The 21,977-nt window shown below is 37.2% G+C and overlaps 2 protein-coding genes across 4 annotated transcripts in view; both read left to right on the top strand.

Moving 5' to 3' along the window:
* The window catches only part of LOC311076073 (uncharacterized protein), a 208,672-nt gene that overhangs the window by 32,407 nt on the left and 154,288 nt on the right, over positions 1-21,977 (top strand). The window lies entirely within an intron of this gene.
* The window catches only part of LOC311075021 (uncharacterized protein), a 64,793-nt gene continuing 46,872 nt past the window's right edge, over positions 4,057-21,977 (top strand). For 2 of the 3 annotated variants that reach the window (XM_084102074.1, XM_084102073.1), the window contains exon 1: positions 21,658-21,693. Coding sequence is in view for 1 of the 3 variants with exons in the window: in XM_084102076.1 (XP_083958202.1) it covers positions 5,684-5,741; positions 11,416-12,409; positions 13,112-13,172 (1,113 nt within the window). In the remaining 2 variants the exon portion in view is untranslated. Of the gene's footprint in view, positions 4,132-5,481; positions 5,742-11,415; positions 12,410-13,111; positions 21,694-21,977 lie in introns of those variants that run through there. The other variant, XM_084102076.1, reaches the window with a different exon arrangement.

Here is a 21,977-nt window from a genome sequence, read left to right as displayed (position 1 = left end):
GGAGAAATTTCAAACGACGCATCACGTGAACCTCATCCACCAACCAGAAAGCTGCTGTTACCGTGGAGATCTTAGACTATTTTGTATGTGAATTAAGTTTTTTTATTAGAAATTCATAAAAACAAATTAAAATAAATAATTAAAAAAATGTAACTCAATTGTCATGTTAGGAAAATGTATATTTTGTTCAGGTCAAATGGATTTTGGAATTTTTAAATAATGATTATTGAATTTTGTGAACACTGCTGAAAACTAAATGCTATATTTATTAATTATTTATCTTTTTTTTTCTGGACATAGCTTTTTTCACTGACTCATAAGTCAATTCATATTATTATTGTTATTAATTATTGAAATCATTACATCTCTTTCGTAGTTTTGATAACTGCACCATCCATGGACAACACTTTAAACTGTTTTATTTCTCCCGTGAAAAATTGTGGTGGTGGGGGGGGGGAGGGCAATCCTTGAATATAGTAGCGGCCTAAATACTTAGTACTGACTAACTGTCCAGTACACAAAGTATGGCCCATAATCGCTACACTGATCTGGGCCACACACCTCCCATGCACAATCGGCCCAAATGTTGTCTGCCGTCATGCATGCAGTGCCATCATTGCCACACATGGCCCACAGTTGGCTGACATGATGCATGCCAGTGCCGGCAACACGCCAGCAGTGCCATGATGAGGCCACATTTGGGCCAAGTCTGTTTGCTATGTGGGTAACTGCCCGCCCCATAAACAGGCCGTCAAAAAACGCGTCTCTGTTGGCAGCCTAGGCTCTGAGATCTGCACACAAAAACAATTGGTTTCACCATCCACTCAAAACCAAAATAAATAGTGTTCCAACCAATCACCGACAGGGGGAGGGTGTTGTGAGGTTTTGACCAACCTCTCCCTCCCCCTCTTCCTCTCCCTCTCCCTTGTACAGAACTGTACTAGGTAAATAAATGATAATAGGCAATGTTATGACACCTTGCTAGTAACCATTTATATTTCAAATGACTATTCTGTTAGCTGGGAGCAAAGCTGGAATAGAGCTATGTAGTTTATAACATAATGTTCATGCATACAAAGTAAAAAAAAACAAAAACACTCAGTTTCAGTCAATCTCATGTTAATCTTGAGTACCTATAGAGTAGAATTGCATCCTTCATATCTCCAAAAGTCTTTATTTTTATTATATTTATAAAAGAAAGATAGGCTGTTCCGAGTCTTTCCGGAAAAAAACGAGCGGCTGGAGGCGGGCCGTGTGGGCCGTGCTTACGCGCCGATAGCTAACAACACACAGACATTTGAAGCAGTTTTTTTGGTTTTACTCACCGCCTGCGGTTCCAACGTGAACCTTTATCGTTGGGACTGCTCCATCCTTAAGCATTAGAGCATCGAACTGGGCCTTGTTTATAAAAAAAAATCATCGTAGAAATGCAGGGAACAAACAAAGTCCCTCCTGTGACTGCGCGAGCACAGCGCTTTGATGTGCGTACTGCTTTCGCTCTCTCGCTCTGGTCTACGGGTGCGTGCGCGCGCGCCCTTCCGGGAGAAGTGCCCTTAGGACCCTTATAAGGAAATTCCGCCCCATCATACGTCACACATGCCCATACTCGAAAAAAACTTTCCGAAACTTGTGCCAAACCGGAAGGAGTATTTTTGGCACAGAAATACTCCATCAAACGTACAACATAATTTTTGAAACTTTGTCCATGTTTAGCATGGGAATCCAACTCTTTAACAGTGTAAAAAACTCAGTATGCATGAAATAGCATTTCACCCCCCCTTTAATGTTTCTTTTAGACCTGATGGATGTGAACAAGAAAGGAAAAACAGAAGCCACGAAATCTGTCTCCTGCCCTCAGTGTAAAAAACGCTTCACATGAAAATCAAGTCTGAAGATTCACATGAGAGTTCACAAAGAAGCGAAATGCAGGAAGTCCTTCACTATACAGACGATGAACTGAAAGAGCACCAGAAAATTCACACTGGAAAAACCTTTGGAGGCAAAGTTCAGGGAGCCGAAGAAGAGGCCATAATACTAAATAGTGTAACGAGTTAGCTCAAAGAAATATTAATAATCAGTCATAACTTGTTATAATTGATGAATATTTGGATCAGTTAATATATTTAACTTAATGTAGTAAAATTAATATTGACATGATAACACTTCGAAACACAATGAACTGAAACGTTCTGTCCTGTGTTTTTGAATGTTGTATGTTGTGTTGCCATACCCCTTTTAGTTTGGTTGTGAGTGTATAAATAACAAATTTGTGAATTGAAACTAGAAAGATGACTAAATTTGAACCTTGTGATTAACAATGAAGTAATCATTAAAACAAAGTTTGCTTTAGCTGGTAACAGAAGGGTTTATCAATGAAAACCAATCAAATTGTGGGGAAATTATGTAATGCAGCATGGCATTTTTGCCATACTTCCCTATTCTATAAAAACTGTTGTATTCGTGTTAGCTGGTGGGATTCTCAGTGGAATTTGTCAGAAATCCTCCGGCCTTGCTTCTTCTTGGGGAGATTCTCTGAGAACTGCTCAAGAGATCCTCTAGCCTTGATTAAAGCATTTAAATGACATTTGCTAAAGTCTGTTTGTCGATTTTTCCTGCGCAGGAAGAAAGCTAGTTCGGGGAACAAGTTAGTTAGGTAGCTATATAGGGAATTTCGATTGGAGACAACCCAGTAGAATAGAAAGGGAATGTTGATTGGAGACAACCCAGATTGCTAGGTTTAGGGAAAAATCTATGACAGTCCTGACCACATTTTTCACAGCAATAAAGACATCTTATCTGATCGTCGCCCTGGCGACTGAAACCTTTCTGCTCTCTTGTCTCTTTTGGGGGGATGTTTCATTCCTAAGAGTGGGCTTTGAAGCTTATTTGTTAAATGTAACAAATAGTTATGTGTCTGATTGTCTCAGTTGTTACAATAGTCATTAAAATACAATAAAATACAGGATTTGCTCTATCCGCATAATTGCATAATCAGTGTTGGGTGTAATGAAAAACTAACTAATTAATTAATTACTGTAATTTAATTACTTTATTCAAAAAGTAAAATAAGGAATTACTCTTAAAGAGTTAGTACAGTAATCTAATTACACTGTTGAAGATTTAATTAGTAGCTTTTAGTAGAATAAAGTAAAAATTACAAGAATACAGTCTTCCGTAGAAGGTTTTTTTTTTCTGTCTATTGCCGCGGACATGGATCTAAACATAATAGTAGCTTTTTACTTTTATCTGGGGTTTCAACAAAAGGAAATTCTACAGGTGCTAATCTACCAACATGGCATTACAATTTGTCTAGGACGTTACAAAATATCCTGCGCCGGACTTTACAGGCGAAAACACTTTTCAGAGTGGATGGAGGTGATACTCCTCTGCTTATTTTGTCTATTTTGTGCTTTACTTGAAAAAGTTCCTTTCACATTTACTGTAGTAAATGGAGTCACTTCAGTTCTATAATAATAATCGAAGGCTACTAGTAAATAGACAAATCTGCATGGCCCTCATTGGCTGCGGAGGTGTCTATTTTTTTATATTTTTTTATTATTATTATCATAACAAAGGTAATACAGAATGACAATAATATATAAGGGAGCAGGACAATAATATATATATATTTTAAATCACAGTCTTTACAGCTTTCTTATTGGAAGAGTCAGAAATCAAACACATATTGTTTTAACTTCCAGTCAGAAAAAGGTTAAAGAAAGGCTTACACTTACAATATTTATACTTGTGTAAAAAATATTTGGCGAGAAACAAAATGAGATTGAGTAAATAAAAAAATATCTGACTGTTATCTTTCTTTTCTCTTTTCTTTTCTTTTCTTTTCTTTTTCATTAGCAAAAAAAAAAAAAAAAAATGAAGGCTATAATTGTATAATCATTATTAAGAAGACATATTTGGTGCCCAATTATCAAGCAAAATAACATCTTTTTGTGGGGTTTGGAAGTACTGAGTAAGAGTGCCTTTTAAAATACTTTCTCTGAAAACTTGCTGAAGAAAATTAGCTAATTGTTTTGCAAATAATTTGTAGAATTCTGAAGACAAGCCATCCACTCCTGGAGATGTATTGTTTAAGACAATTAATGGCTTCAGTGACTTCCTCCAAACCAAGTGGTAGGTCACACATGCTTCTCTCTGCCCCATTAATTTTACAAAAACTAGGTTGTGAATTGAATAAACCTGTAGCTTTTCCGTAATCAAGAGGAACTATTCAACTTTTTATAGAAATCAGCACAAAATTTGAAATTTCTTTTGGACAAACAGATACAGTCTATTAATCTGTAATCTATGAATTATATTATGCCTGCAATTATGTCTGATTTACACAACTTTCAAACACACTTTATACAGTTTGATAAAGCGACAGACTCATTTCTGTATTGTTTTCATCGATCACAGCGATACTTGTGCGTCTTTTCTGGCGTCTTCCTTCTGAAATAAACATTTAATGCAGCAGCAGCGAGCATGAGGAGAATATGTTGAGTTCATTCAGACCTGAGCGATTTTGTGTTCGTTTGTGTGATTGTCTCGATGTTTGCAGTGAGAACTGTTACTAAAAGTCAAGTTAAAGTTTGAGATCTGTGAGGGGAATTGATCTCAAGTGTTGCTGTTGCCATTTTCATGTTTACCTATATTTCTTTGTCGACATTTATCTTTGGCAGATTACATTTACTTATTAAAATGGATATCTATTCTAACACTTTATTGACCCTGTATGAGTAATGAACGTGGGAAATTTCAAATCTATATGCATGGGAATATTGATAAATATTAATGAAGTTTGACACAGGAGACGTTAAATTTTCTTTATTTCTAAGAGTTTTATAATCATTGTAAGTTTCTGTACATACAAATCTGTAATATGTTAATGATTGAATTACTTTATTGCAATTAGTTATTATAAAGTCGAACTATATTTAGATTGACATATTATGGTAGTTATTTGCCTGTAGACTAGAGGTTCGTAAAGATAGGTTATTTATTTAATTATTTTTGTTATAGATGATTTATCCATGTTATATTGTGAGAAATAACACTATTGTCTTTCAGTGTAGCTGTTTTACAGGCTTTTATCATCTATCCAGACTCAAATAATGTGTCTCTAACAGCAAACACTCAGAATAAAGTGAGATGATCTGCTGATGATCCTGAATGGCTTGTTGAATGAGTGTTGATAGTCTGAGGCTCATCAATATTAACAGATCTGCTGAAAACACTCTTTATTTCATGACAATAGTTCCTGTTTTCACCTAATTTATTATGCTGATGTCTTCAGATCTCCTGTAAATTGACACTTAAAGCTCATTTCAGTGTATTTGTTGGTTACTATATGTATTCTATATATATGCTTTCAACTGTTTTTCTTACCATTATTTATATTTGAAAGAATTTACATTATTTTATTCTGTTTGTCCATGAGCATAGAAACAAACTCAGTAACTGATATATTTTTAATTTTGGCAGATAAACTCCTCACACACTACAATCATCATCATCATCACTTAAGCTCCTCCCACTGTAATTCATCATCAGTGAAGCTCCTCCCACTGTAATTCTCCAATAAATGCTGTAAATTCCCATCAGCTACAAGTGAAGACGAGCATCAGAGCATCAGGAAGAGCTGAAATCTGTAAAGACTGAGTTTATTAAAGAGGACAGTGAGAACATGAGTGATCCAGAACCCTGCAGAATGAAACACAATGAAGATCCTGAAGAACAAAGAGGTTGGTGTTTATTCTTCATTCATTCATGATGCTGAAGAACATTCATGCTAGAAACATTCAAGCACTTCATCACTTTTAGATGAACAGTTAAAAAAACATCAGGTCAAACAAAATTGAAATATTTTAACTGTTTTATTTTACATTTATTTTATGTATGGTTTACAATTTGTAACAATATCAATCTAAAATATTGGTGTCAAAATATGTCAGTATTGTGTATTTTAATGTTCATATCATGTTAGATAATTGTGTCATCGATAGTTCTCACTACAGAAACATGAGATTTCTGCCTATAGTGTTTAAAAAATAATAACTGTAAGATCAGTGTACCTCATTCATGGAAAATTTCAGGTAGAGCTGCACGATTCTGGCTAAAATAAGAATCACGATTTTTTTGCTTGGAATAAAGATCACGATTCTGAAAAGCTTTATTATTTTAAAGATCTACAAATCCTGAACATTAGGTTACCAAACAAGATAGAAACAAAATAAGTCATAATACTCTTGCTTCAGTCAAATTTAAATAATGCAGTGAACAAAAAGAATGTAATATTTAAATAAATAAAAAATGACAATTAAACATTGACAACATTCAAAGGCATTATGGCATTATACCCAGGCTAGACCCAGGGTCCGAAATTTACTTTTTGGCTCACCTGCCACAGGGACTGGTAGATGAAAAAAATCCACCAGCCAAGCATTTTTTTTTTTTTCTAACCAAAATAATAAACCGCCTTTTTTTTTTTTTGTAACATATACATCAATTTCAGAGATAATAAGGTATTATGTTGAATACAAACATAAAAAATTGTCTAGAGCAAAATTTGAAATGTAGCCTATAATTAAAAAAAATCTATATATTGATCTAAATGAGAGAAATATATGAAATATTACTATCATTGGGGTGAAATAAAAACATGTTTTGTCAGTTTTGTTACCTGACTCATGTGGAAGGGAAGGCAGAATGTTACTTATGTCGGTAACAGAATGTCGGCTACTTATCGTCGCTGTCGGATGGAAACCTTGTGTCCAAATTTTGTCAATTTCGTATTTTTTCACAAATCAATGCTATTGGTCAGTCCCCACGTGGTTCTGTTATTTTTACAAATTATTAACCAATCTAAAGTGTTGAAAATAGTGAGAGACATAATTCCATTGGACACTTCAACTGTCTGAGAGTCCTCGTAACTCCACTTTTGGATACCAGCGTTAAATTATTGTTTTTATTATTATTTTACTGACTCGAAGTTGGCACTGTGCATGTAAAATACCCCAAGTAGCAGGTTTTATTTATGGGAGAAAAAAGGTCTGTCTACTGGCGCCAAGTAAGTTAAGCCTTTGGATAACTCTGTCTGGTTTTTAGACAAAAACGAGTGAAAATAGTTAGGTTAGATACATTTGAGTAGGCTTGTTTTGTTAAAAATCGATAGCTGTAATGCTTCGGTGCAGAAGGAAGCCTGTGAGCCACGAAGGTAAATTTCTCCCTGCTCCCAAGTCATAAATCTTGTATCTCCGATTAAACATGATTTTGGGGAAATGCTGCGTTAATGTTGGTATACAACAGTATATGATAGCAATATAAGGTATAATACCAACTTCAACAATACAGTGTTTAAAGGGGTCATATAATGCCATTTTTGTACAAGCTAATATGATTATTTAGGGTCTAAATTAAAAGTTTGTAATATACTTAAATTCTCATTAGTATTGTAAGACACTCATTTTACCTGGTCAAAAACAGCTCTCACTTTTCAGCACGCCGTTTAAGTGCATGTGTCTTTAAATGTTAAAAAAAATGTTACACTCATTTCTTCTGGAGGTGCAGCAGGAACACGAATAGTTGGTACCAATCCTTTTTTCAGGAGCAGCTTCTTAGCAAAACCAGCTTTATAACGTTACTGACCTTCGTTTGTAAAGCAGTCTGGTGTGTGAAATGATTCGCGCAAACATGAAAGCATTGACGTTGATCGTAGCGAATATTCCCTTCAAAAACAAACTCAGCCACTGCGTCTTCAGCGGTTCGGATTTAGGAACATCAAAATGACTGCTGTGTTCCTTATTACACCCAAGAACAGAACACCACAATCGCTTAGACGCCATTCTGCTCATAGACAGTGCTCCAGCGTATAAACAATGACCCGGTCTGCGCGGGCTATGATTGACAGCTCGCTCACGAGCGAGGGCGGGTCTGTGTTGAAACGCTGCTGTCAATCAACAATCGTCACACGGTCGAACGGCTTGATTTGAGAGAGGGGAAAACATATGAGAAGCTTTACTAAAAAACACTGGATGGATTTTTATCACTTTATGATGGTTGTGTATAGGCACTTCCAACACACATTTCTGTACAATCAACTTGTAAAAGTCCATGTTCCATTATATGACCCCTTTAATAACTCCTAAAAATAATGGTCTTAGAGATACGAGGATTCCGCCGACAGCGACGTTATGTAACCTCTGTTCCCTGAGAGATAAGGGAAACGCGTATTGCGTTGCAAACGCTATGGGAAAACTTCTTTTCTCGAGAAAAGAACGGCCATGGTGTGTAGAGCAGAAGCAGCCTGGCCAGCGGTGGATGATCCACGAGTGCTGAAGACGTTCTGCGTGGCTTAGATGGGTGAGCGGCCTTTGCTTCCAGTGGCGGGAGCTCCGTCAACAGATGAGAGCGTTAAGTTACAGAAGAGCATGTGGCGCTGAAAGGGGCGCGCTGAATATTTCATATTTTGGTATGAACATTCACCCACCAGTGTGGCGGATAGCCTTTTGAGATTTACTCACCAAACGGAAATTCTACCCGCATTTGGCCCTTGGAAGGTGTTAATTTCGGACCCAGGCTAGACCTATTAAAGATTCATAGCAAGAAACACTATCAACATTTTTGGGTATGGTGTTGCGTTGAATAGCGTTGCTTTTATAGACGTTTGTTTCGTCTGGCCGCTGGTACTTTGTGATTGAACAGTTTTGTTTTTAACCATCTCATACTGTAGTTTAAGATAAGTGTTTAATTGAGAAGTTTATAATAACTTTGCTTTTCATTTATTGCTTAAAGCTCAGTTGAAGTTTTTCGATAGCTACTACATTAAAAACTATACTAGCCTAACTGATAAAGTTCACACATTATTTAAAACAAGTGAACAGTCAGTAATAAAATAAGAACAAATACACAAATTACAAGCAGAGATGAATACTAAATAAAGTTTACAAAGTCTAACAGTATATTCAGGTACAGAAATTAATAATTAAACTTAAATGTAAAATAACACTATTTGTCACTGTATAAAATAAATATAGTTTAATCTTTGTTAAAGCTGTATTTTGTTGTTTTATTAATATCAATGACACAGAAAACAGTATGTATGTGTATATATATATAATATTAAGTGTGTGCTGTCACTTCAACACGGACTGCACAGACCGAAAAACACTGACAAATATCAGTTTCTTTCTCAGCTGTTCACATATGACATAAACGAGAGAATACTTGTCGAGATGGTCATTTAGACCGGTATTTTGACAATTTGTGTTTATGTGTCCGTTCAAGGGCAAGGGCAGTTCTGCATTCGAGCGCTGTCTGAAACACTCCCCTCTCTCTCTCTCTCGATCTCTCTCTCTCTCTGCGCTTCGAGTCATGGTTTTCGGCTCTTCTTCCGCGATTAAAATTGTTTGAATGTGTAAATTGGTAAGTCGATACACATCTAAATTATGAACTTTTACTCTATGATGGTTAAATTTAGCAGTTAATCAGGAATCACGAATTCGAGTGCCGAACCGAATCTAGTGCGATCCGTCCCACCCCTAGCGCATTATCTTGTTGAATATCATTGGCACAGGGCTCGCAAAATTTCAAAATCGCTGGTAGCCCTTCGGGCAGGCACTCTTCAGATTTTGGTAGCCCGAAATGAATTTTACTAGCCCATATAAAAAGACAATTTTATTAATGTAGAATATTGGTTAGGAGTCAAAACAATGAATCAAAAACTTTTTCAAAACACAAAATATCAACAAATATGCATCTGGTTCTAACTGAACTGAAAGGTGTGTGACCAGTATGGAACATGAATCAGTCTGTGTCTGAGCCCCCAATGAGTGTATGATAAAAAAAAAAAAAGTAACACTTTAGTTTAGGGTCTAATGCTCACTAGTAAGTTTCTTTAACATGCAGATGGCAGTGTTTTATCATCACAGAGGTCCCGAATGTGAGTTAGACTAGTCAGGGGGGTTCGGGGGCACCCCCGAGAAAATTTTGATTTCTCTGATCTACATATGTGCATTTTAAGATGTTTTGAGGGCCAAAAAAATTGGATAACAATAGCTTTAAAACCATGTAAGTGGGCAGCTGATTATTTTTCTCTCCTCATCAGCATCACACTCCTATTCTCTTTGTTTTTCTCTTGCTCTGTCTCTTCCCCTCCTAAAGCTGAGCTTTGACTGATATAGGCTTTTCATTTCTGTCTGTCAGTGAAGTAAACACAGGGTCAACTGATAGGTTGATTTATTAATCATTTTCTCAGATGCATTAATTTACTGAAAGCTACTAGGAAAGCTAGGTAGCCTAACTAAGTTTATTAAATTCATTCACAGTATGTACACATTCATTATTGATCTTATTCCTAATACAGGGCTTTATAATCGAATAGGTCCAACATTTAAGGTTATTAGGGGGTTCAAATTTTTTATTTCTCTGATATGTCCATTTCAAGACGTTTGAAGGCCAAAAAAGGATAAGAAATAGCTTTAAAACAATGTCAGTGGGCAGTAGATTATGTGTCAATACCTGCTCTCACTTCTTATCATTCACTCTTTCTTTTTCTCTCAGTCTCCTCATCTTACCCTGTCTCTTCCCTCCTAAAGCTGAACTTTTTTAGGAGAAGGCTTTACTGAAGGCTACAAATTGTATATTAATTCTCAACATGTACACATTCATTATTAATCTTGTGCCTAACATGAAAACGGCTTTGTTAATGCTCTGTTAATGTCCCCTCACAAATAATGACAGTAAACTAATTATTAGTCACGTTACATAGGCCTATTTTCAGTTCAAAATGGCGAAATTCGACAAAAGTATATTCGTTTGTCTGATTATTTTTGTCATTCGTTTCACATTTATGACCTAAAAAAGCTGTCAAATATGAAATGTTTAGTTTAGCTACTTACATCTTATCTCGCACTTGGCCGTAAACCAAAGCGTCAGTCGCTCTGCTCAAATTCGCGCTCAGCAGCTTCTAGTGAACATAAAGCCCGCCTACTTTGATTTGATTGGTCATCTCAAATATTCTGACATTGACAGACCAATGAGACTCAGATGAACACACACACACACACACACACCTTTCTGACGTGCGCTCTCCTCTGCGCCGCTGCGGAGTGAAGATGAAGAACGCGCTGAATCTGATTATAACAAGACTGAAGCGAACACTATTTCAGATAGCCCGTCGGGCAGGCCGGTTATGCATTTTGGTAGCCCGACTGGAAAACACAATAGCCCCGGGACGTCGGGCAGGCGATTTTGCGAGCCCTGTGGCAGAATCATAGAAATGCAGGATTCGCGTGGGGGGTTGAATCGAGATTGCGATCCTTTAACGATTAATCGTGCAGCTCTAGTTTCAGGGACGTATAATTAATTTATAAAAAGACTTATATTTTACATTTACATTTTTTTTTTCTTTAATTTCAGACCTGAGTGAAGTGAAGGAGGAGAGTGAAGAACTGAGTGAAGTTGAGGAGGAACATCATGTCAAACCTGGAGAAAAACCTTTGAGACGCTCAAAGACTAAAAATAAGTTTATAAAGAAAGACAAGAAAGCTACAACCTGCACTCAGTGTGGAAAGAGTTTCATATACAAACAAAGTCTTCAGATTCACATGAGAGTTCACACTGGAGAGAAGCCGTTCATGTGTGAACAGTGTGAAAAGAGATTCTCAAAAAAAACGGCTCCTAATGTTCACATGAGAGTTCATTCAGGAGAGAAGCCATTCACATGCGATCAATGTGGGAATAGTTTCAATTATTTATCAGCCCTTAATGTTCACATGAGGATCCACACTGGAGAGAAGCCGTTCACATGCAATCAATGTGGGAATAGTTTCAGTCATTCTTCATCCCTTAACGTTCACATGAAGATCCACACAGGAGAGAAGCCGTTCTCATGTGATCAGTGCAGCAAAACATTTCTTAGGGCATCAGCCCTGAAGACACACCTGATAGTTCATACGAAGGAGAAGCCACATTCATGTTCTGTGTGTGGAAAGAGTTTTTCAGTGTTGTATAGTTTACAAGTGCATCAAAGAATTCATACTGGTGTAGGAGTTCATATGTGCTTTGAGTGTGAGAAGACTTTTACTACAGCACAATGTTTAAAACTGCACCAGAGAATTCACACTGGAGAAAAATCTTACAAGTGTTCACACTGTGACAAGAGATTCAATCAGTTAGCACATCTGAAAAGACATGAGAGGATCCACACTGGAGAAAAACCTTACAAGTGTTCACACTGCGACAAGAGATTCAGTGATTCATCAAGTCTAAAAAAACATGAGAGGATCCACAGCAAAGAGAAACCGCACACGTGTGATCAGTGTGGGAAGAGTTTCTCTTTTAATTGTCACCTGAAGATACACATGAAGATCCATGCAGTGGAGAAACCATATCACCGCAGTCTGAGATCACGGTAAGTAGTTAATCTTTATGTGCTGAGCAACAAAAGCTGCTTTTCCACCTTCGGAAAAGGTTCCAGTTGTGTTTCCACTATTAGTGTTCTTCAATGTGGGCCTCTGACGAGAGTTCACGGGAGCACCAGGACGCATGCGCGAGAACTGAGATTACGGCGTTCTTCTTCTACTACTACTTGTTACAGGCTGCTCACTCCTTAGGAGTATTACCGCCATTTACTGTACAAGATGACATCCGGAAGCGCAAAGCGGTCTGTTTATAAGCAGAGGAAGACGCGCGCTGTAGAGCGAAGAAGAAGAAGAACGCCGTAATCTCAGTTCTCGCGCATGCGTCGTGGCGCTCCCGTGAACTCTTGTCAGAGGCCCACACTGAAGAACACTAATAGTTGGATAAAGTCGTTATTTTTGTTGTTTTTCCGCACAAAAAGTATTGTCGTCTCATGATAAACGTAACGTAGAGCCACTGTAGTCACTTGGACTATTTAAACGATGTTTTTAATAACTATTCTGGGCCGGCGAGTTTCAGTCCCTCTGAAAGCCTATGGAGGAGTGATCCAGCTCTCAGATTTCATCAAAAATATCTTAATTTGTGTTCCGAAGATGAACGAAAGTCTTACGGGGGTTGGAACAACATGAGGGTGAGTAATTATTGACAGAATTTTCATTTTTGGGTGAACTAACCCTTTAATGTTTCTTTTTAGACCTGATGGACGTGAACAAGAAAGGAAAAACAGAAGCCACAAAATCCTGCCCTCAGTGTAAGAAACGCTTCACATGTAAATCAAGTCTGAAGATTCACATGAGAGTTCACACTGGGAAGAAGCGAAATGCTGGAAGTCCTTCACTACAGAAGATGAACTGAAAGAGCACCAGGAAATTCACACTGGAAAAACCTTTGGGAGGCAAAGTTCAGGGAGCTGAAGAATAACAAATTTCCTTACATAACACCACGGTGAAGAATACTGATTTTAGCATTTGAGGTTTTAATTTAGATTCCAAAAATATAGACTGAGAAAGTTTAGCAGCGGTTATGATGATTATATCAAGAGATTCCTGCCAGTCCTGTTCTCTAAATGAGTCAATTCCTGAGACTCTCACCCTCACCCTTTGTCTTTATGCATTTCCTGACCAGTAAGCTCAATGTACAGCTGTGCTTTTGTCTCTGTGATCATGTGAAGGTATGGGTGATACCGTCAGGCTGATTGGATCATTTGAATGATAGTGTTATGCTGATTGGTTCTGTCTCTCTTGAGCAAGCCGGATAACCTGCCAAACTGGTTTTGACTTGATTGAATCAAATCATGCCTATGCTTTGTTTTGAGTTGTCTCCACCTCCAAAAGTCCCTCTTCCTTGTAAATGTATAAAAACTATACTGTCTAGAACTCAGTTAGACTTGGTGACTGCAGCTACCGACAGCTCGTGTTCTCAATAAAGAATCCTGCTGAAGAAACAACCAAGTCTCCTGGTCTTCGATTCTGAGTTTCCAGCAGAGCCGAAGAAGAGGCCATAACATTTTTAAGAGGGACATAAATCTGTTTCTCTTCCACTTCTGCTCTTCAATGCAAACACAAGATATACTTTCATGTATCTTTGGACACTTTTCTTCTCTTCTTCTCTTGAGATGCTTTGGCTCTTATAAGTCAGTAAAGAGAGAGATCTGTCTCATTCACTTTCACTTAATGTTTGTATTTGCTTCATGTAATTATCAGAGCATGTGAGCGTAGTGGAGCGGGCAGATCTTGGACAGATCGCAGAGCGGCATTTTTAAAAGGACGGAGCGTCGCCTTAATTTCCCGCTCCAATTTCGCTCCGCTCACACCACGAGTCTGAAGCATGCTAAGTCAAACCTAAACCAGGATCCATCTGTCTTGCACAGTCATCAACAGTAGACTATTTTCAGTCAAAACTCGGCTCAATAATGGAGTTCAAAAAGTAGGCTATACTTCAAAAAGGAAAATGAGAAGTCATACAGGTGTAGCCTACTATTAATATAAAACTAACTAACAATGATAATGTGGTACAAGAAAACGAATGTGGAGACATCGTTTCAGTCAGCAAAGATTCATTTTGGAATCTCAAAAGACACATCTCTCGAAAACATGAACGTGAGCTATGCGAACACGCTGGGAAGAAAACAAAAGGTTAGCAAATTGAATACGGTAACTTGTAACAATGTGTAAATTAAAAATAGCACAATATTCAAACAAATTGTTTTTTCATTCAAGTAGACCTATAATGGACAATGCAAATTAGGCTAAATAAAACAATAATAATATTTATATTATTAGGCCCATTTATTCAGTTAATTTTACAGCAGTTTGTGTGTACAATGGAAGCCAATTTAAATTTGAATCGTGCGCGTTGCGCAAAAGTTCACTTATCAAAATTCTGGCCTTATAGTTAATTTACTTTTAAAAAAAATGTATGTTTTATTTTTGTTTATAATTTTTATTTATATTATTAGGCCCATTTATTCGTTTAATTTTACAGGACTTTTTGTGTAGGCTATATTCCTTCTTACATAGGCCTGTAATTTGAAATAAAACATTTCTATTTGAAAAATGTTGTTGTTGCTCATTAGTTCTTTAGGAGGTAAGGCTGTGGTCTAAGCTAAAAGTGATATACATGTAGATTTTTTTCCTTTTTTGGAGCGAGCGGGGGGCGATTTGAGTGGAGCGCGAAGCAAACCTCGTTGAGCGCTGAGCGATAATGAGCGGAGCGGCCTGATGTAGCTTTGAGCGGGGGAGTGGAGGGGTGATCAGTTCCGTGAGCGATGAGCGGAGATTCTCACCTAGTTGCCGATGGGCTTAAATGGGTTAATTAAACTATTGACTCATTTTATCAACATCTCATTGTCATTGTCCATTTACTTATTTTCTGCTGATTCTGCTTGAATCAGGAATAATTTTAGTTCTGAAAGTCATGAAGTATCCTGATATGATTGCTTTTTGAGCTTTCCGTGTTTTAATTTTCTCAATAGAGCTTTAGTAAATTATATTTTATCGCACACATGACTGACGTTGAATGAGATTGCTGTCTGTCTACATTATTAACAGTTTCACCCTTGATATCCAGTATCATATATTCATTTCATAGTTTGTTGTAGTCAGTTTGATGTTGTATTCACACAATGAGGCTTCATGTAGTCAGAACAACTGTGAACTTGAACACAGTACTATGAACTTAAAGGGATACTCCACCGCTTTTTTCATATCAAACGTTCATATCAAATGTTATGCCCTTAACAAAGACGAGTTGAAACATACCTTGCTTGTCTCAGTGTGTGCACTCAATCGCTCTGGCATGCGGCGACACTTTGATAGCACTTAGCTTAGCCCAGTTCATTCATTAGGGACCAAACAGAGATGAAGTTAGAAGCGACCAAACACCTCCACGTTTTCCCTATTTAAATACAGTTACACGACCAAGTATGGTGACACAAAATAAAACGTGGCGCTTTTCTGAGCGGGTAAAAAGGATAACTATAATGTATGGCGGAATAGCACTTGAAGTTGGAAGCACTTCGACTCAAGTCACGTTGGTTCTAATGACAGAAGTGAGAGGGAGAGGATTTTTCAAGCGTGACTTTTTACTGCACAGAGTTGAAGTGCTCCCAACTTCAAGTGCTATTCCGTAAAAAGGATCGGTGTGATCAGTGTGAAGCATAGGAGACTGCCGTAAAGCAAAACTTGGTAGGCCAAAGTGATGAATACCATCAAACAAAGCATATAGCTGACAAGACGGCAATGCGCCAAGAGCGCCAAAAAGACAGAGAGGATAAAGATACTCAAACAGTCTGTTTTGACCTACAGAATGCTATTTCATGTCCACGTGCCGAAATTAGCTCTTTCTTTCTACAAGCGGAAACTTAACTTGTATAATCTTACTGCTCACTGTTCGCAGACTAAAAAAGGCTACTGTGCTTTGTGGACAGAGGCAATGTCAGGTAGGGGAGGAAATGATGTTGCAAGTGCACTAATGAAAATAGTAGAACACGTTGTACGTGATCATCCACATGCCATGAGTGATAGTTGTGAGCCTCAGAACAGAAATTCCATAATAGTCTTTGCTATGGCAGATTTCCTGACAAGGCATCCTCAAATTAAAAAGATAACAATGAAATAAAACCAAACCTGTAAATCACAAAGGAAAAGGGGAGATTTCAGATTTTAGTTTTTTGTTGGGGCAGTTAGCACTATTCATAATAATCACTACAGACTGTAATTATTAATTAGTCCTTAGACATACTGGTGATATTGTACTATACTGCATTATGCTGACGGGTGAAACAATGCAATATGAATTCTTCCTCTTCAATCAGAACTCATTTTCTAATTCAATACATTTCATTAATGTAAAACTGTCAATCACCTACTAACAATCCCACCCTTTTTTGCTAATCTGGGATGTGTTTCCCGTAAAACGGCGTAACTCGCTGCTTAAAGGTATAGCGGAGGATTTTTTACTTCCGGGTGGATCACCTATACTATTGGTCCTCCTAATTGTCAATCATTCTGGTGAATCAATCAAACTCTTCAAAAAGTGGAGAGGGCGGGTCTTATCTAAAATTCGGAAAGATCCTCCGCTATACCTTTAACTACCATAGTAAGATGCATCGTTGAAGAAATCAACTAGCTTGGCGCGCCCGGGCGGCAGTTTTTATTCTAAATCTAAAGTTCATTTAAATTTAGAATAACTAATAGAATAATTATTTTCCGGAGTTGTGCAGAACAATAACCGGCACTATTCACACATGGGCTCAAGCAAACATTAGCTGATTCGAACATTGCCCTTCTCATACAACATTAACGTTACAACTCCTGCGGTCAATGTCTAACGTTAGATTAGTTGACGGTTGCGGTGCATGTGAGAAAGGAGCTAGAGTTTATTCAAGCACTCTGAATAACTTTGTTAGAGACAAACGAGCCTTATCACAATACACTATCATTAAATTTACCTTACATCACAGTTCAGTTCAGTTCAACTTTATTGACAGACTCAGGGTCCATTAGAAAATCATACAACATTACAGACACCCAACCCCTCCCTAAATAAAAATGAAAATAAAAAAAACTAAAAAAAAACGCCCCCACAGTGAAATAATAACAACAAAATTAACTTTGCATTTGTCAAACAGATGCAACATACATATTGCAATAGTTTGGTTTGGCTATAGCTTTAGCTAACACCTGCACAAACACAGTTGTCTGTAAAGTAATAGCCTAGTTGTCCATCCTGCCACTATACATAAATGTGAATGAAAAACACTTAGGCCTATTCACGTTAAAAATAACACAATTTTGAATGCTTACCGTGTCTAAAAGTGATTTCCTGGGCCACAGACCGTCTTGACTACTTCACATTCGAAGCGAGAAATGGCGGATGGAAAAACGCTGGCTGGCACGAGCAAGGAGTTATTTGATGTGATGCCATGTGGTCACGTGACATGAAAAACTCTGGTTTGAAGTAAAAATACTAAGTCAAATTGTTGCTTTTAATTTTGTCTAGGTTGTTTGTTATTTGCTTTAAGGAAAACTGAACAAAACAGGTTTAAACCAGAAACCATGATTTTCACTTAGTCCAATATAAAAATGCACTTTAAATAAACAACACAGTAGTTTCACTTTTTTCAGTGTAGTAAATTAAAGTTTGCATTTGCATAAAGTGTTTGAACAGCTTTAATAAAAAAAGGACCAAAACCAAACTTTTCTAAGGCAAGAAAAAGAAAATTATGTTCAACCGAATCAAATGCTTTATAAAACTCTAAACACAAAATATAACTCTCATCTACAATTAAATCTGAGTAATCAATAAGATCTCTATCTCGAATAGGGAGCGCTGTTTCAGAGATGTATTTGCGACCAGACAAACTGTACCGGGGCTCCAAATGTTCAATTAAGCGGCGAAATCCATTGTTTTCGATGACTGAACAGCGGCCAGCGGTCATCCAGAATAATAAACTCGATAATTTTGTTGGATAAAAGTATCGCTTATGGAAGCTTGTTTCCGCCACAGAAAAAATAAAAAATAAATAAATTGTGACTTTTTATCTCACAATTCTGACTTTTTTTCTGAGAATTGCGAGATATGAAGTCAGAATTGCGAGATATAAAGTCAGAATTCTGAGAAAAAAAGTCTGAATCACGTGATATAAAGTCAGAATTGCGAGATATAAAGTCGCAATTGCGTCTTATAAAGTCAGAATTCGGACTTTTTTTCTCGCAATTGCGACTTTATATCACGCAATTCTGACTTTATATCACGCAATTCTGACTTTATAACACATAATTGCGAGATATAAAGTCAGAATTGCGTGTTATAAAGTCAGAATTGCGAAATATAAAGTCAGAATTGCGTGTTATAAAGTCAGAATTGCGTGTTATAAAGTCAGAATTGTGTGTTATAAAGTCAGAATTGCATGAAATAAAGTCGCAATTGCGTGTTATAAAGTCAGAATTCTGACTTTTTTTCTCGCAATTGCGACTTTATATCACGCAATTCTGACTTTATATCTCGCAATTGCGACTTTATTTTTCAGAATTCTGACTTCATATCTCACAATTCTGACTTTTTTTCTCAGAATTGCGAGATATGAAGTCAGAATTCTGAAAAATAAAGTCACAATTGCGAGATATAGTCGCAATTTTTTTTTTTTTTTTTCTGTGGCGGAAACAAGCTTCCATAATCGCTCGTTGGCTGTCTTTTGAAAACTTTTCTCTTCGTTTGAATGAAGCTTCCAGAGATTGTTGATTCTGGTGCAGCTCATCCTTCTCTGCCCTTGCGTTAAATGTAACCGTCGTGTTCTGTGGGGTGACGCGTCTTCAAATGCTTATTAAGTTACTCGTGTTGAAGTTGCTTCTTCTTGTGCCACCCCTCGAAATTACAGTATGGCATATGAGACATGTCGCCGTTTTAATGGCTGTTTGGTCCAGTCTGAAATACTGCCAAACAGCGGACATACTGCCAGCGCATGTTTCCATTTCTTCTTCGCTGCTCTAAACAGTGGTTGCTTGTGGCAACAGCACAACTTCCTGCGTTGCCACAAGCAACCACTGTTTAGAGCAGCGAAGAAGAATTGATCTCCGATTTGACGCGTTAAGCAAAGCTAGCGTGCTTAACTAGGTAATGTTATTGTTTAAGAAAATGGTATCGGATCGGTACATGGTTACAAGTACCCGCCGATACCGATGCCAGCATTTTGATTGGTATCGGCGGCATTTCCGATACTGGTATCGGAATCGGAACAACTCTACAAATAAGCAAAGTAGAGAAGTGGGCACACTTTAAGAGGAGAATAGTGTGGTATAGGGAGAAAACATAGTGGGGAGAGAGTGGAGGGAGGAAAAATGAGAAATGAGTGGACAAGATGTGGAAGCCTAATGAAGGCTACTTTGTTCATGCTATCTGAATGATTCTAAAGCCCTTTTCCAGTTGGAGAAACCTGCACTTGTTAATGTGTCTTTGGTGTTTCGTATATGCTGCTTGCCAAAGAGACGACAAGAAAAGCAGAATGCAGAATTTCTGGATACGGAATACTCAAGACACTGAAATTCATCTGGCCAAGTCTTATTAAAAGCTCTCTACTGCACTGAAAAAAAATGATTCATTGACTTAGTTGAATTTACTAAAAAAAATTATGTTAATTGGTTCCACATAATTGATTTTAGCTACATTTAAACAAATGCATTAAGTTGAACTAGTTTCAACTTAATGCATTTGTTTAAATGTAGCTAAAATCAATTGTGTGGAACCACTTACCATATTTTTTTTTTTTAGTAAATTCAATGATTCATTTAATTTGCTAAATGTTTTTATGGTAGGTGGTTCCACACAATTGATTTTTGCTACATTTAAACAATGACTAAATTAAGTGTGTGTTCCAAATTGGGTAAAGGGGATACTGCTGAAGTATGGTAAAATGGTAAAATAGCAAGCTCAGCTCTATTATTCGTTTTAGCCTTCACTTAACAACATGATTTTTGTGAGAATAGATAAAAAAGGTGAATAAATACTTTATACATAGGCCTACACTCACATACATAATGCACACACAAACACTTAAAGCCAAGTATAATTAGAAACGCAGGGCTCTATACACTTATATTTTTGAAGGAGCACTTACACATTACTTACAAATTGCATAAATAATCTTATGAGGCTAATGTATCAAATATAAAATTTGGAATACAGAAATATGAAATGATGAAAAAAATTAGAATGGTAGGCTACTTTGCCACTAGGTGGCGGCAAGCCACTGCCTTAATGAGTGAGTCATTTAATCAATCGATTCGTTCGAAACAGATGATTCATTCAGAAAAAAAGTAATTAACTGTTTTCATGAATGGGTCAGTGAATCATTTACTCAAGCAAATTTATTCAGTAAACACTGCTGTGTGTTGCTGCAGAGCACAACAACATGCTTTGTTTGGAACCATTTCCTTAGCGAAATATGTCTTTTTTTGATTATCTTGTTTATTAAATTGTTGCCCTGACATGAATAGTCTGCCACAGACCATGCTAACCAATCATTATAACCGCTCTGTGTGTGTGTGTGTCCTAAAGACTGCTGCGCAACCGCTAACTGTTAGATGTTCAAAATGTAACATTAAATCAGACACAATTTAAAACCGAATAAGAAATATAATACCATGATTAAAAGTTACAGATGCCTGAAGCTGTTGTATCTTGGCGTTCAAGTGTTGGCTGGGGGTGTTTTACTTCCTTTTTTTGAAGAATTTTGAAATATCCATTTTAATTTTCAAATAAATTGATCTAGTAAAATACTACACGCCAACAAACCGCCTGGCTCCAAAAGATCTAAATTTCATTGGCTGGATCGTACAGACGCTCATCAATGGTTGGCCAGTTTACATGTCAGTCAGAAGCGCTAGACTCAGTGGGCGGTTTTTTTCGGGTGTGAATGACAACACGAAAAATGACAGACACTGTATGAGAGTCGAGAATTATTTATTTATTTAATTAATTAATTAATTAAATTATAATATAAAAAACTTTATTGGGCATGAAAACTTATTGATGGCATGGTAATAAAAACATTCAGGGCGTTACTGAAAACATTCGGGGCTCCAGCCCCCTTAGCCCACCCCTAACGCCGCCCCTGCTTTGTACTAATAACAAAGACTCTGCTAATAAGAGACAACAAACCTTTTTTGCACTTTTTAATTCTTCAAATGAACTGAGGAGGGCAGCAATAGACCATTGTAGCGACTAGTCTGCCGCAAATATCAGAAGAAGAAGGAGGTGAGGAGAGAGCAGTTCACGGTATTTATCATATTTACACAACCACCACACACACTTTATGCAGTTTGATTAAGCGACAGACTCATTTCTGTATTGTTTTCATCGATCACAGCGATACTTGTGCGTCTTTTCTGGCGTCTTCCTTCTGAAATAAACATTTAGTGCAGTGCAGCAGCAGCGAGCATGAGGAGAATATGTTGAGTTCATTCAGACCTGAGCGATTTTGAGTTCGTTTGTGTGATTGTCTCGATGTTTGTGTGAGAAGTGTTACTGAATGTCAAGACAAGAGTTAAAGTTTGAGATCT

Source organism: Abramis brama (genome assembly GCF_963993115.1).
Source record: "Abramis brama genome assembly, chromosome: 1".
NCBI classification, from domain to species: Eukaryota; Metazoa; Chordata; class Actinopteri; order Cypriniformes; family Leuciscidae; genus Abramis; species Abramis brama.
This window is presented reverse-complemented; position numbering and strand designations above follow the sequence as displayed.